At 43.5% G+C, this 12897-nt stretch overlaps 1 protein-coding gene across 1 annotated transcript in view; it reads right to left on the bottom strand.

Annotated features, from left to right (window-relative positions):
* The window catches only part of PGAP1 (GPI inositol-deacylase), a 40441-nt gene that overhangs the window by 22502 nt on the left and 5042 nt on the right, over positions 1-12897 (bottom strand). Inside the window, exons 4-12 of the mRNA XM_055067794.2 lie at positions 10046-10131; positions 8370-8466; positions 6258-6424; positions 5157-5209; positions 3460-3526; positions 1761-1937; positions 1304-1375; positions 1160-1227; positions 209-362 (exon numbers count right to left, since the gene is read on the bottom strand). Coding sequence (XP_054923769.1) covers positions 209-362; positions 1160-1227; positions 1304-1375; positions 1761-1937; positions 3460-3526; positions 5157-5209; positions 6258-6424; positions 8370-8466; positions 10046-10131 — 941 coding nt within the window. The remainder of the gene's footprint in view (positions 1-208; positions 363-1159; positions 1228-1303; positions 1376-1760; positions 1938-3459; positions 3527-5156; positions 5210-6257; positions 6425-8369; positions 8467-10045; positions 10132-12897) is intronic.

Below are 12897 nucleotides of genomic sequence, written 5' to 3' on the forward strand. Positions count from 1 at the left end.
ATGGCAACCATGACACCATTTTCGGCTTCTAAAATTTCACGCAGAACCCATGGCACGTCAAAGCACAGCCACCGAGATAGGTTCCAATCACTCTGAGGCAAGCATCGTTGAATGGTGCAATGTGAATGCCACCTATTGTGGGAACCCCCCTGAACTGAAGGGCTCTGGAGAAACGACGGGCGCAGAAAAGAGGCTTGGATTGGCTTGCCTTGGAGGTAGTGGGTCGCACATGCACCACCAAGGCCCGCAAGCCCCGCGCCCGCAACTCAGCACCAGATGCGTGGAAGCCTCGCCGTTCAATGCCGTAAGATCCTTCATAAGGGAGTGTCGCGCCTTCCCGGGAGAGGCTCACACCCATCGTGCTGGAGGGGCAAAAAGAACAAAATGTGATGACACTTCTCACAGTCTAAATCTCATCCGAGTTAAACTCTCAGATGAGGTAGTGGTAGCAGTGGCTGCACATCATTCATTCATTTATTGACTTTATTACCTTAAGCTCCCCTCTAAGGGGTATTACATAAAGGGTGGATGCACAGGAATAATTAGCAGTGTTAACCACACATTTAATGCATATAACATCAACAATAACATATGACATTAACCACACATACTCTACAACATGGTTGAAAGGTAGGTGATATGGCAAAACTGTGGGAAAGTCACTCCATCCTAAAGCTGCATGTGCTTTATTAAACGCAGAGCTTTGTTTTGCGAACCTCACCAGCTTTCGTCAACCTGGGTGCTGCAGCCTGGCTGTTCTCTAACCAACTAGGCCCACCAAACACAGTGAAAGATGTAAGCTACATGCACCCCTGGGTTCCTTGCACCACCACTAGATGGCGCTCACCTCTGCGTCTCTGTGGCAATGCCAGCCGTGGGGGGGGGGAATAAAAGAACCAGAAAGCTTGCCTTCGCACATCTGCGGCGGCATTGCATTAGTCTCTCCACAATGCCTGAATAAAGCCTTCTGTGTCACTTTGTGCGGACATTCGATAAACACAAACTCGTGTTCCGTCTCTTCATGCACTCACAGAGCTTCACTGTATATAGATTCCAACTCGTCGGACTTTATTTAGTTATTTATCTGTTGGCTACCAACTCATAAATGAATTAATGATCGATGAACTGACTGACAACTGAATGACTGACTGACTCTTACCAGAGAAGCTTGCCCGTAGCGGCTTCTTTGCGCACAGCTGTACAGCCATAGAGCCACTCCTTGTTACCCTGCGAGGGAACAGGAGGAGGCATGCAGTGGTCAGCAGAAACAAAAAAGCCACGTGTGGCCACGCGCGTGCCTTACGAGACCCGACGCCCGCAGCACCACCTGGTCGGACTCCCTGACCGGCATCACCAGCCACCGGGACACCAAAACCTGCAGCACGGTTTACGCACAGAGGGGAGGGTGGGGGGGGGAGGAATCTGAGCACACCTCTTAAACAGACAATCAATCACACAAGGTTCATTGATATGTTTTATCTTAGCCTGCCCTCCATTCAACAACATTCACAAGTACCAGGAGACAACTAAATAATCAATTTAAATAAAAAATCACGCAATTTAATTAAACATTTTACAGTGTAATCAGGGGACAGGTCATTAATGGTGATTTAACCACTTGTATTTTTTTTTAAGGTGAAAACAAAAAGAAAACTAACTAAGAAAGAAACCCCAATTACGGCATTTCTCAGTCAGTTGCCTCGAGAAGTTAAGACCTTTAATTTATGCTTTTACATTTGATCCAGAATCGTCAATCGCACCTTCTGCTTGTGAACACGCCAGGAAGACTCAATGTGGTCCGACCACTCGCCGCTTGAGCCAAAATAAATGGGCTGGCCATTGGCTTCCTCCGCTGGAAGCTGCTTCCCATAGGGCCGCCGGACAAAGTGAAAGTCAACCACTGCCTTGATGCGCCCAGGATCATTTGTCAGCCTGACCTGCTCATATGGCCAGAAATGAAATAGAAAAAAAAAAGAAACAGAAAAGGTGAACTTCTGAACAAACCTAACTTGTAACGGTATTGTCATGTTTCTCGGCAAAGAGTAAGGCTGCCAAAGCGTTAATTAAAGACTGAACTCTTTGTTGGGCAAACTTGTTCCCAGCAATACAAAAAACACTCAAAGCACAACAGCAGCAGCGAGCACAGTCGTCAATCATCGAAAAGCTGCTGCACGGGTCAAATGTGTTTGCTATTTATTTGTGACTCACTGTACACTCCCACATAATCACTAGTGCTCATGTAAATTCTAGAATGTACACCACTATTCACGTATCGCATGCTACCCAAATAGACAAGACGTTTAGACAAGATGTACTCATGATAAAATTGGCAACAACATTCAGGAAAATTCCAGTACATATAGGCATGTCTTGCCCCAAGCAATGACTTAACAGTTGTTAGAAGGTTAAAAACAGTTACAGGAAAAATAGTAAACAATATATGCATGTCAGTATTAAAAATTTTATTTACATATTTATTTACAGTAAAACTTGAGAATGCCCACCTGAAATTCAGGAACATCAACAAAAAGATGTAGAGCTAGCAACCCTTCAGGTTTAAGATGAACAAATATATTGTAATCCAACTCTCTTTATTTTGTTGAAGTGGAAAGTAGTTATAAGCTGGAGCGTGTCCAACTAGTGCTAACATGAGTCTTTTCAACTAGTCCTCCATCAAGTTGACCAGTTCGAGAGACTAGTGCTGGAGGGACCAGTTGACTAGATGGAAGGGCTAGCTCAACGGCCATTGGAGGGAACAGCACTAGTGGGACCAGCTAAGGGATTAGTTAAAGGGATCATTTGAAGGACTACAAGAGATCCGTGGCAGGATAAGTTGGAAAGACCGAACATTTACTAGTGCCATCATCGGTCCATACAAAAAATCCTCCAGCAAGTTGACTAGTTGGATTAGTTCAAGCGACCTGTGAAGGGACTAGTACTGCTGGGACCAGGTGAAGAGACTCACACTGGCGCAACCAGTTAAAGGACTATTTCTACATTCCAATATTAGATAACTGCGAAATTGGGTAAATATGGGCCTGTGAAGGTGTAAAATTTAGAGCAAACAGGAAACTTCGTGGTTAGATACTTATGAAGAGCTAGCTGGTTTTGTGTAATACACTTGTGCAATCTGTACTTTTTCGGAAAGTATAGGAAAAATTTCTTTTGGCTACCAAACATATAAGAAATTTACATATGCTTACAAAGCTTCTCATGCTTAAGTATATGCTCAGCTGACTTCTACTTCTTTGCTGTGCTCACTTTACTCTAAAAGGAAGTTTTGGCTCATACTAACGCTTTCTCAGATGCTATTCAAAAGCATGAAAGAATTACCTGAAACAGGTTTGTTGCACAAGCTTTAAAGTTAACTTACTCGCTGATTATCTAAAAATCCGCTGTTAATTTCAAGCAATTTTCGGAAACTGCATCTTATGAAGCCGTGTGAATCTGTCCACTTGCCTGGCGATTTTCACGGGTGATGAGATCAAACAGCACTCTTGCCGACGTCACCACCAGCTGCTGACACCTACGTGAAATAAAAAGAAAGATGAGCGAGTTTTTAAAGATCTTAAGTTTAACAAGGACAGACTACAAACTGCATAATGATCCTTCTCTTCCTATTCCATACATCACCGTCTGTCACGTGTGGAGTGACCAGTTTTGGTGCCACATAGCAGGCGCAGTGGTGAGGTGGCCAATGATGTAAGGCAAAAATTATGACCATACGTATGTAACCATCACAAAATATTGCCCATGGAGAGTTCTGGCTGTGGTGTCCTTGCACAAGTTTCCTCTTCTATGCAGTGCACTGCTATATCCAAGCTATCACATTATTCGAGGAATTTCATGGTTACAAATGAATACCAGATATTACTCTAAGTAATGTGACAAAATGCACTACTTAACGCTAAATGAGCGTGTTAAAAAGAGATGACGGGTAGCACTTTCTTGGACACATCACGGATGCTCCACTTTCACTTGTATAAGTCACCCCTGCACACGACTTGCGCCTACAATACATTCCTCAGCAAGGCAAAAAATAATAAAATTACACATGTGTTTTGTGTCCTTTTTAAGCATTGTGATGCTCCAACAAAAAGTTGCCATCACCCTGAAATTCAAATGAAGTGTGTGAATTTGGGTGAGCTAATAATTCATATTAAACTTGAAGAAGTGCACTATAGATGGGACAGAAGTGAATGCAGAAGTGACATGGTTCTACAGCGCTACTACATGTTGCGAAAACAATACTGTAGTTTTACATACCGAAACCACACTGTCATTATAAGGAGTGTTGCAGTGGGGAGGACTTCGGTCTAATTTTGACCACCCGGGATTCCCTTAACGCTCATCCAATGCAACTTAGAGCATTTTTGCATTCCGCTCCCACCGGAACGCAGCTGCCGCAGCCAGGATCGAACTCGTGCTCAGCAGCGCAACACCATAGCCACTAAGCTATCGCAGTGGGTCTACTACCAATTGCAAGTAGCACTGTGTTTCTTAAACATCTCCCTTGATTTGTCTGTGGCAGTTCCCTAAAAGAATAACTACTCTGACGCCAGTGTCTACGTGAACTGGAAGTATGGCAGTTCAACTAGTGCAGGCACGATGAGCAGTGCATCACACTTGCCTAGACTTCATCTTGCTGGCTTCAAAAAGCTTAGAGTTCTTGCAAAGTGATGACCTTCAACGAAGCATGGATTATAAATGGAATGATTCACAATTATTATGCATGCATGCAGAGACTTATTGCCTTGCTGTGTTTAGAAAACAATGACTGCATGGAAATGCAGAAAAATAAAGCATATAAAGAATGCCCGGAGAAGATTTGAAGCCACAAATGATAAAGATTAGACAAATTCATGTATGTAGTACATATTAACAATCATTTCTGATATGGCTGACCAAATACAGCACAAGATTTTCCTTCACTAATTTTTTTTATGAAACTCTGTGGCTTCTGTCCTGTCTAGTGCAATCTGCTGTTGCAAGTTTGAAAAGTCAAATAAGGTGGACAGATTACAGCACACCAGATTGCCATGTAATTTAACATTTGCAACAGCTTGGCATGTAAATGAAGCAAATGCAGTGTTACAGCAGCACAAAGGTGCTATACTTCATTCAATACTAAGCTGGAAGAACAATGTTTCCTTTACCAAACGATGGTCAAGTGGTCTGCAGAGGCCCAGACGCCTGGCACTGCCGTGCTCTGCAAGGCAAGAAAGTTAAAGCATCAAACTGGACAGAACACTGCCCAGGAACGGCATCTAAAACTAAGGAAACAAATTTTGGAAGATGCAATCAACTGATTAACCAACGAGAACTTCATTTCAGTTGTATGATTATTTCTGAACATCACTCCCATTAAGCAAACAAACTCTAGATAAAACCCTGAAATCCGAAATGTTGCTGTTGTACAAGGATTATGAATTCTCCCGAAGCATATTTACCGAACTTTCAACGCAATAGTGTTCCACAGAAACTGCAGATTCGAGAGGAAAAAAGCGGTCTAAATGAACGCTTCACTAAGCTCTAGAAACCACAAAATTGCAATGATAGTTGTGCTGAACCAAAAGTAGTTTCGGCCACCGTTCTGGTTCAAATACGGGGCTGGCATAATTATTTTTTTCCCTTGGTTCTGCAACTTTCTTATCATCCGCTGCTTACGACTGGCCAATCATGCTGATAATGCAAGCGGAAAGCAGCTCGGACACGATCAGCCAATCAAAGTCGTAACATAACCAAGTGGAGCGCAGCTTGAAGGAAATGAAATGGATTAGAATCTCTACACTTGTAATGAAGACGACAGACACTGGTGACGATGATTGGCCAGCATGCGTCATCTTCACTACACTCTGTAAAACATTTGCACCCTTTGGGGCGTATTTTGTCCCACAACAATAACCACCATCCACCTCGCTTGCGTTTACTCTCGAAAACTCTGCGCTCGCTACTTTCCTCTTGAGAATGCTATGTCATGTTGATAATGCGCATGCGGTTTGTGACCTGGAAGTACCGGGCACACAGTGCTAAAGAAAGTAAATACGAGCAAGATAGATGACGGCTATTGTTATGGGACAAGATAAGCCCCAAGGGTGCAAACGTTTTAAAGAGTTTACCCTATCCCTGCCTTACTTTCATAATGCAATGGAAAGATCACATATGTGTAAGCACCAACAAAAGATGCGAAGCAAATGCATGTGACAGACTATGAAAAAGATGGAACAGCGCAGACGATCACAATTGTGACTTCGTACCGTGGTGCTGATGTGATGCACGTGCGGCTCCAACCGGGTGAGCTCGGTGCGGACGAGGGTGTCCCGTCGGCCACCAGCCACCGAGACCATTATAACAGGTAGCCGCGGCGGCGACCACGCTTCTCTTATCCGCTCATACACAGCGTTCAGGTGAGAGTCCAAGATGGCTGCATGATGCAGGCAACCAGAGAGAGGCTGCTTAAAGGAGTACTGGCACGATATCCTTGACTTTTCTCTTAACGCAGTGGTATGCTTAGGGCACTTCACACACTTTCAGGGGGCCACCCACCAGCACGGCATGGAGTGGGTGACCGAAGATGCGGGCCTGGGTAGATACAGCTCTTCAAAGAAACTCTGACGCCAACTTGGAGCACTGGATATGTCTCAGTCTATGCTAGCCTTCAATGAAACGCTTTGATGCCAACTTGGATCACTACGTATGTGCCAGTAGGTGTAAGCCACTCTTCGATAAACGTTCCAACGGTTCCTTAAGGTCATCAACCCGACACTCTAGCAGGCTGCGCTACAAATACACTGGGTACGTGCCGCTTTTCCATAAACGCCTGCCACGCCAATGCTTTAGTGAGCCACGCCATGAATGCACTGAACATCTCGCCAACTGGGGTCATTGAGTAAGTGCCACCGAATGCGCGGCAAGTGGAGAGACTATTCTCGGCATTAGCAGGCACCGGAGCGCCACGCTTCTAGTCTCGGAAGCCATGCCCAGATTTCTCCGCAGCGCCACTAGATGGTGCCACCTGTCCAGAAAGACGTGCGGGAGAGCTCGGTTGCCACACGTCGCGTTTCTCAGCGCTCACCGTGCATTTCGGAGGCCGCTTGCAGGCTTCATGGCAGCAGCACTAGATGGCACCGAGTGTTCTTCAGAAAGCGCGAAAGAGGAATCCCACTTAACTACATGCCTCATACATAACTCGTTTCGACGGTAGCAATACATTGTGCCACTATATTTATTCAATGTCAAAAGCAGTACTGTTGACAGCCATCATGAGATAGGTCCTGCCAAATTTTTCTGCTTTAAATGAAGGCCCTATATATGCCGCTAAACCTCACTGTAAGGGACAATGTATAAGCATAGCAGACAAGCTAGCTAGCAGGCTGCAGCGAGTGTCAAAACATCGCAATGTTCTGTTCAGATGTGACCGCCTTCTGTATCATGACGTCAAAACACAGTAGAAGCAAAACCAAAATTGGCTGTAGAAAAGCTGTTATATTAAATTATTCAGCTCACTCTGAAGTTCACTAGTATCTTTTTCTTGGGTTTAAAGGTCCCGGACCATCATTCAATGCAAAAAGATGAGTTCAAGATAACACGTCACTATGCCCTTAGTAAATCCAGGAAAGGTTAGCCCGGCAGCAGCCTGACACGCTACTCTAAACGGGACTGTCAAGAAATGGAACGACACACAGTCACATCACAGACACACAGCATATACAAAACGCACAGTAACACGCAACATACAAACTAATTTAACTATCTTGTTGTGACCAGTGCCTCTCAGGAAGGTTTAAAAGTGCCTCCAACGCGCAGCATGCACAAGCAGCGTTAGTCCATGTGTGTGTTGTAGCTCAAGGCATAGACTGATGTATATTAATAGTGAACATTAGGGTGGGTGATTTTAATGCCAATAGGTAGCAAGGGCAGATTAGGTCAGCAGGCCATGGGGGCTCTTCAGTGACACCAGCTTCAAAACACTCCGCATGGGTCCAATGTATTGGTATCCAGGCTTATTGATCAACAAAAGGTGAGGGGATGTGTGTTGAGTGTCTAGTCACCAATGGACAACAAAACTGACTGTAAAGCACAATTTTCTCAAGCACTACAAGGAGAAAAGTAGGCACGTATCAATGAATGTGCTGTAAGCAAAACCAGACAAACAGCAATTCTACTCGTTTTTTTTTTTCTTTTTAATTTCTTAAGGTCTATCACCCCGCCCCCCCAAGTGATTTTCATCCCTCGTAGCAGCTCAGCCCTTATAGAAGTGAATTGAATTGGCGGGAATCACGTGCTTCCGGCCACTCGACCTGATCCACCCACTAAATCAAGTATAATCTAACCTGAACAGCAATTCCAGTCAAGTTTCATGAACTTACCAGCACTGTGGTGAGGCGTGGCATAGCTCATGATTAAAGACACGCTGTCCGGCTCAAAGTCCTCCAGCGTGAACAGGGACCGTGCCACCACACCGCCCTGCAATGATGACACGATTATGATGACCACGACAATGATGACATGGAGAAGGATTACATCACCAACAAATGAAGTACAGCTGAACCGCACCAAATTGCATCCAACATGAAAATGGAAAATACCTTCGTTATATCCCATATTTGTTTTAAGCATACATTCGTTGCATACTGATATTGGCAAGAAACACTGTAGATTTACTTTGTTATATCCAATAACACGTTATATCTGTGTTTACTATGTTGAGGTTAAACTGTGTAAACTCAGGCCTATCAAGTCCTGAATTTCGGCAAGACTCAAGGGGAATAGCCAGACAGGTGTCTGGAAGTTATAAAATGTATCAATAGATCACTGTTGTTGTTGGCCAATGCACAAACATTTCTTTGCAATATTAAGTTACCCATCTAACATCACCGGTTCAGCTAATCAGAACACACGGTTCATGACTGTCAACAAAGGAATATAAATTTAAAAATACATAATTTGGCTCATCAACAAAAATCTTTAAAAATCATTCTTTGGCAGATATATTTAATTTTACATCATTATTTCAATAATGTGGTTTCTATTGCTTTATCTCATTAACTTCTAATTTCATGAAATCTTTGCTTACTTAATTCTATAGCAAACTACGTAGAAGACCAGTTCCTGATGCTTTCTTTTTTGTGCTATGTACAAACCGCAAATACGGAAAGGTGGGTAAAGAAAACATGGACAAATGGCTGGTGCGCAAATTTACAACTCAGTAAGGTTGTTAATTTAGGCACCATCCATTTGTCTGCATTCTTTTAACCCACCCTTTCATTTTTGTTTGTACATAGCACAAAAAGAAAGTATGAACAGCCACCAACAAGCCCTTTTCATTGCATTTTTGAACATCATTTCCTCAGATTTCACGAAAAGGGTATCAGTGGCATTTGCATGGTTCAAGAGATCCAACAAGATCAAACTTTTCAATTCTTCTTCAAAGTCTCGCAAGCCTTATTCTAAGGTAGACAGAGCAGTACGCTTGACCTTTACTGAATTCCTTGATTCATGCAGAAGCTATTTTATGGAAGTCAATCATGCAGAAGCCGTCAAACTTAATGGCCTGTCTACCCTAGACCAACAGTTGTAAGACCTTGTACAAAAATTCAAAAGTTTGATATTGTTGGATTCCTTGAATTACTTGAAAGCCGCTGATACCCTGTTTAGCAAAATTGGAGGGGCAAATTTTTCGCAATGCCTCCCAGGGAATTACAGCAACTTGCATAAGGTTAGAACCAAATGAGACAAACAAAAATAGATCTCTTTATCAAAATAGTCACAGAAAATTACATACAGCTACAAGTTTTCAGCCACCCTAACACAAACAATATATATATATATATATATATATATATATATATATATATATATACTTATTTTCGTTTCTCTTTTTCTAGGACCCAACTCCCCATTAAGAAGCCAGATAGTTTCGCGTGTCACATGACCTGAATGATAAAACAGTGAAGAGGAACAATGCTCCACCCTGTCAGACTCGTCTTGTTCTCAAACCCTGCACCTATAGAGTCCCTCTCGGGTCACCGGGGAGAGGACGCACCATGGAGTGACCGAGGACGACCAGGCTTGCATTGGGCGTGGACTTGTACAGGCGGCGAATGGTACGGATGCACTCGTGCAGAAACCCTGCAACACCACGACACAGGTGCGCATCGGTGAAGGCATTCGAGCAACTAACCGGCTCCAACTGAAGGATTGCTACAAACACTCACTGTTACTTTTAGTTCTGTTTCTTTGTTGTGGCTTTATTGCTATAGCAATTACACGGACACTCGAGGCGCGATCGCAACGCCGGTGCTGTTGTGTACCGGTGATGGTGTGCATCGGTGCCATTGTAACGATGCACGAGTGGCCTGTGTGCAGAGGGTTAGAAGTTCTCCCCAGACACAACAAATGTGCAATGTGTTGTGCTGCAAAAACTAAGTCACAAAGGACAAAGCCAAGTGGACACATCATCAGACCCTCCTCAATTGGCTCTGCCAGAGTCTGAGCAGCACTCCAGCTTCCGTTGCTGGCCCGAGCATTGTGCGCAGAAACATCAGCACTCCCACAATGCAGCTCTGTGCACACAGTGGTCTACGAACACTCACTGTTTTACTTTGGTCTCATCTCGTGCAAGGCCATGCACCTCGTGCATGGCAGCGCTCATCAATCACACCGGCGTTCTGAGACGCCTGGCAGCTGCCCGGGTGCTGTTTATGCTGCATCGTATGCAACATGTTGACCCCACGTGTTGGTATACACAGTCAGAGGAGATTGAGCGCAATGCTAAACCCTGCTGTCGCTGTCAACTTTATCATAATATCTATACATCAGACATGCAGGAGGCACAGATAAGCTGTGACCCATTTTAATAAGAGGTCACTGTTGTTGAAGTGTTTCTCCCAGTTTGACTGATGTTGCTAGTTGGGCTGATTGGCGTGCCATTGGTACAGATTATTTAGCATGTTACAGAAAGGGAAACAAGGAAGAAACATATAATACACACACAGCACTTTCTTCCAGTTTAGCCTACTATCAAACCAAACTGAATGAGTTCGAAAAACACTCTAGTCAAAGCCCAAGAATCCTAAGTCCTGATTAGCAATACGAAATAATGTAATATTCAAGATGTTGACTGTTTGCTACAATAATAATTTACAGACTTCATCCTGAAAGGATGCTATGAACAGGCATTAGTCAGAGCTAGAATGATCTGCACCACAACCAGAAATATTCATGAAGTTTATTCGTGAAATATTTGGTAATGGCAGCTGAAATTTCTGTTGCTATTATTATTATATGTTGGTTCTATAGAGTGCGTAGCAGTGTTGGGGGTACGTGTCTAAATATTTGAGCAGGTACAAGAAACACGGCTCTGAAAATCGGTCAGTGACCGTCGCTGTATTTTTGTCAATCAGTTGTGACATAAAATAGATGCAAGCAGAAAATTATACAGTGAATAGTGTCTATACAATAATCATAAGCAGGCTCTAAATATGGGACATCTTACGATAATATCTTAAAAGTTGGTAGCTATGTGAATTTCACCTGCAATAACGTGGCGGGAGACAACCCAAAATGCTCTCTGAACAGCTTGCATTCATATTTACGGCGCAAACCTGAAGTTCAGTCCAGCTCTTGTCTCGCCTACTTTGTTTCTTTATCTATGTGCGTGCCTTCAAGTTCGCAATGGAAATATAAATTCAAGCTCTAGCAACCAGCTAGCCTGCCACACTGCCTTGACTTTCTGGACAGCTTGTAGTGGCCTGGCTATCGCAGACACGAAGCAACGTAACAAAGATTCCCCATATGATGTGAAGGCTTTAGCAGTGTACAGTTTCCCATGAAAGTTTATGGGACACGGGATTTGCAAAAAAGCCTGAATTCCCATGTAGTTCAGGCACGCAGCCTCGAAATTAAATCTTCAGCCTCTTGCAGCCTTTGTGACCTAAATGACGATCCATTAACCCTTTGCAGTCGTGATCAAGCATTTAGCCCTTTTGTGGTCATTTCCGGGAGTCTGGAACTATTTCATGCATTTTGGACACCGCACAAGAGGAGCATTCATGCAAACAAAGGTGCAGTAAATGATTTATTTCATAATTTTTTTCCCATTCCTGAGGCACTATGGTCTACAGCCTCTAGCCAACAGCACATTGTGGGTGATCACAACAAAGACCATTTCTTCTATGGTCCTCAACATCGCATTCTCCTTCAATGCTCTCATCCGGAGACATTTGCTGCTCATCTGAAGGCAGAATATATTCCTTCTCGGAACTCGAATCGTCTCTACGTTCACTAAACTCAGGCAAGTCCTTTCCATAACATGCACAGGGAGAAAGTACTGCCACCCTTTCAGTGCTTCGTGCCATTAAAGGTGCATGCGAATTCCCTCAAGTGTACTGTAAACAAAAAATACCGGCAGAACCCATCTCATGATGACTATCAATGTTAATGCAATTAGCATTCAAGGAATGCAGCGACACACCATATTGCTGAAGACACACCTTTATTTAGAATATATCATGGTCATCCTAAGATTTCCATTGCTTTGACTATATGCGACATATGCTGTCTCTGAAATGGGCCCACTAATGTTGTCATCATACGCAGATGCTCCGAAGTGCAATCATCAATAGTTGAAGAAGTTCCCAAAAGAGAAAGACAACGAACATGAAGAAGAAATTGTTGCACTCGACGGCATGAGAATTTTGGGTGCTTCCTGACATCCAACCGGAAGCAATATTTTTGCATGTCGAAAGGCACCCAACACATGACTGCAAAGGGTTCAGTTAGAAGTGGCATGCCTCAAACTGAGCATAAATTCACATCCGTCAGCAAACCTATGTCCCATAAACATTTGCGACCAGTTGTGCATTGTGAGGAATTGACTGAAGCTAGTAATGCTGA

This window comes from Dermacentor andersoni, chromosome 8 (genome assembly GCF_023375885.2).
Source record: "Dermacentor andersoni chromosome 8, qqDerAnde1_hic_scaffold, whole genome shotgun sequence".
NCBI classification, from domain to species: Eukaryota; Metazoa; Arthropoda; class Arachnida; order Ixodida; family Ixodidae; genus Dermacentor; species Dermacentor andersoni.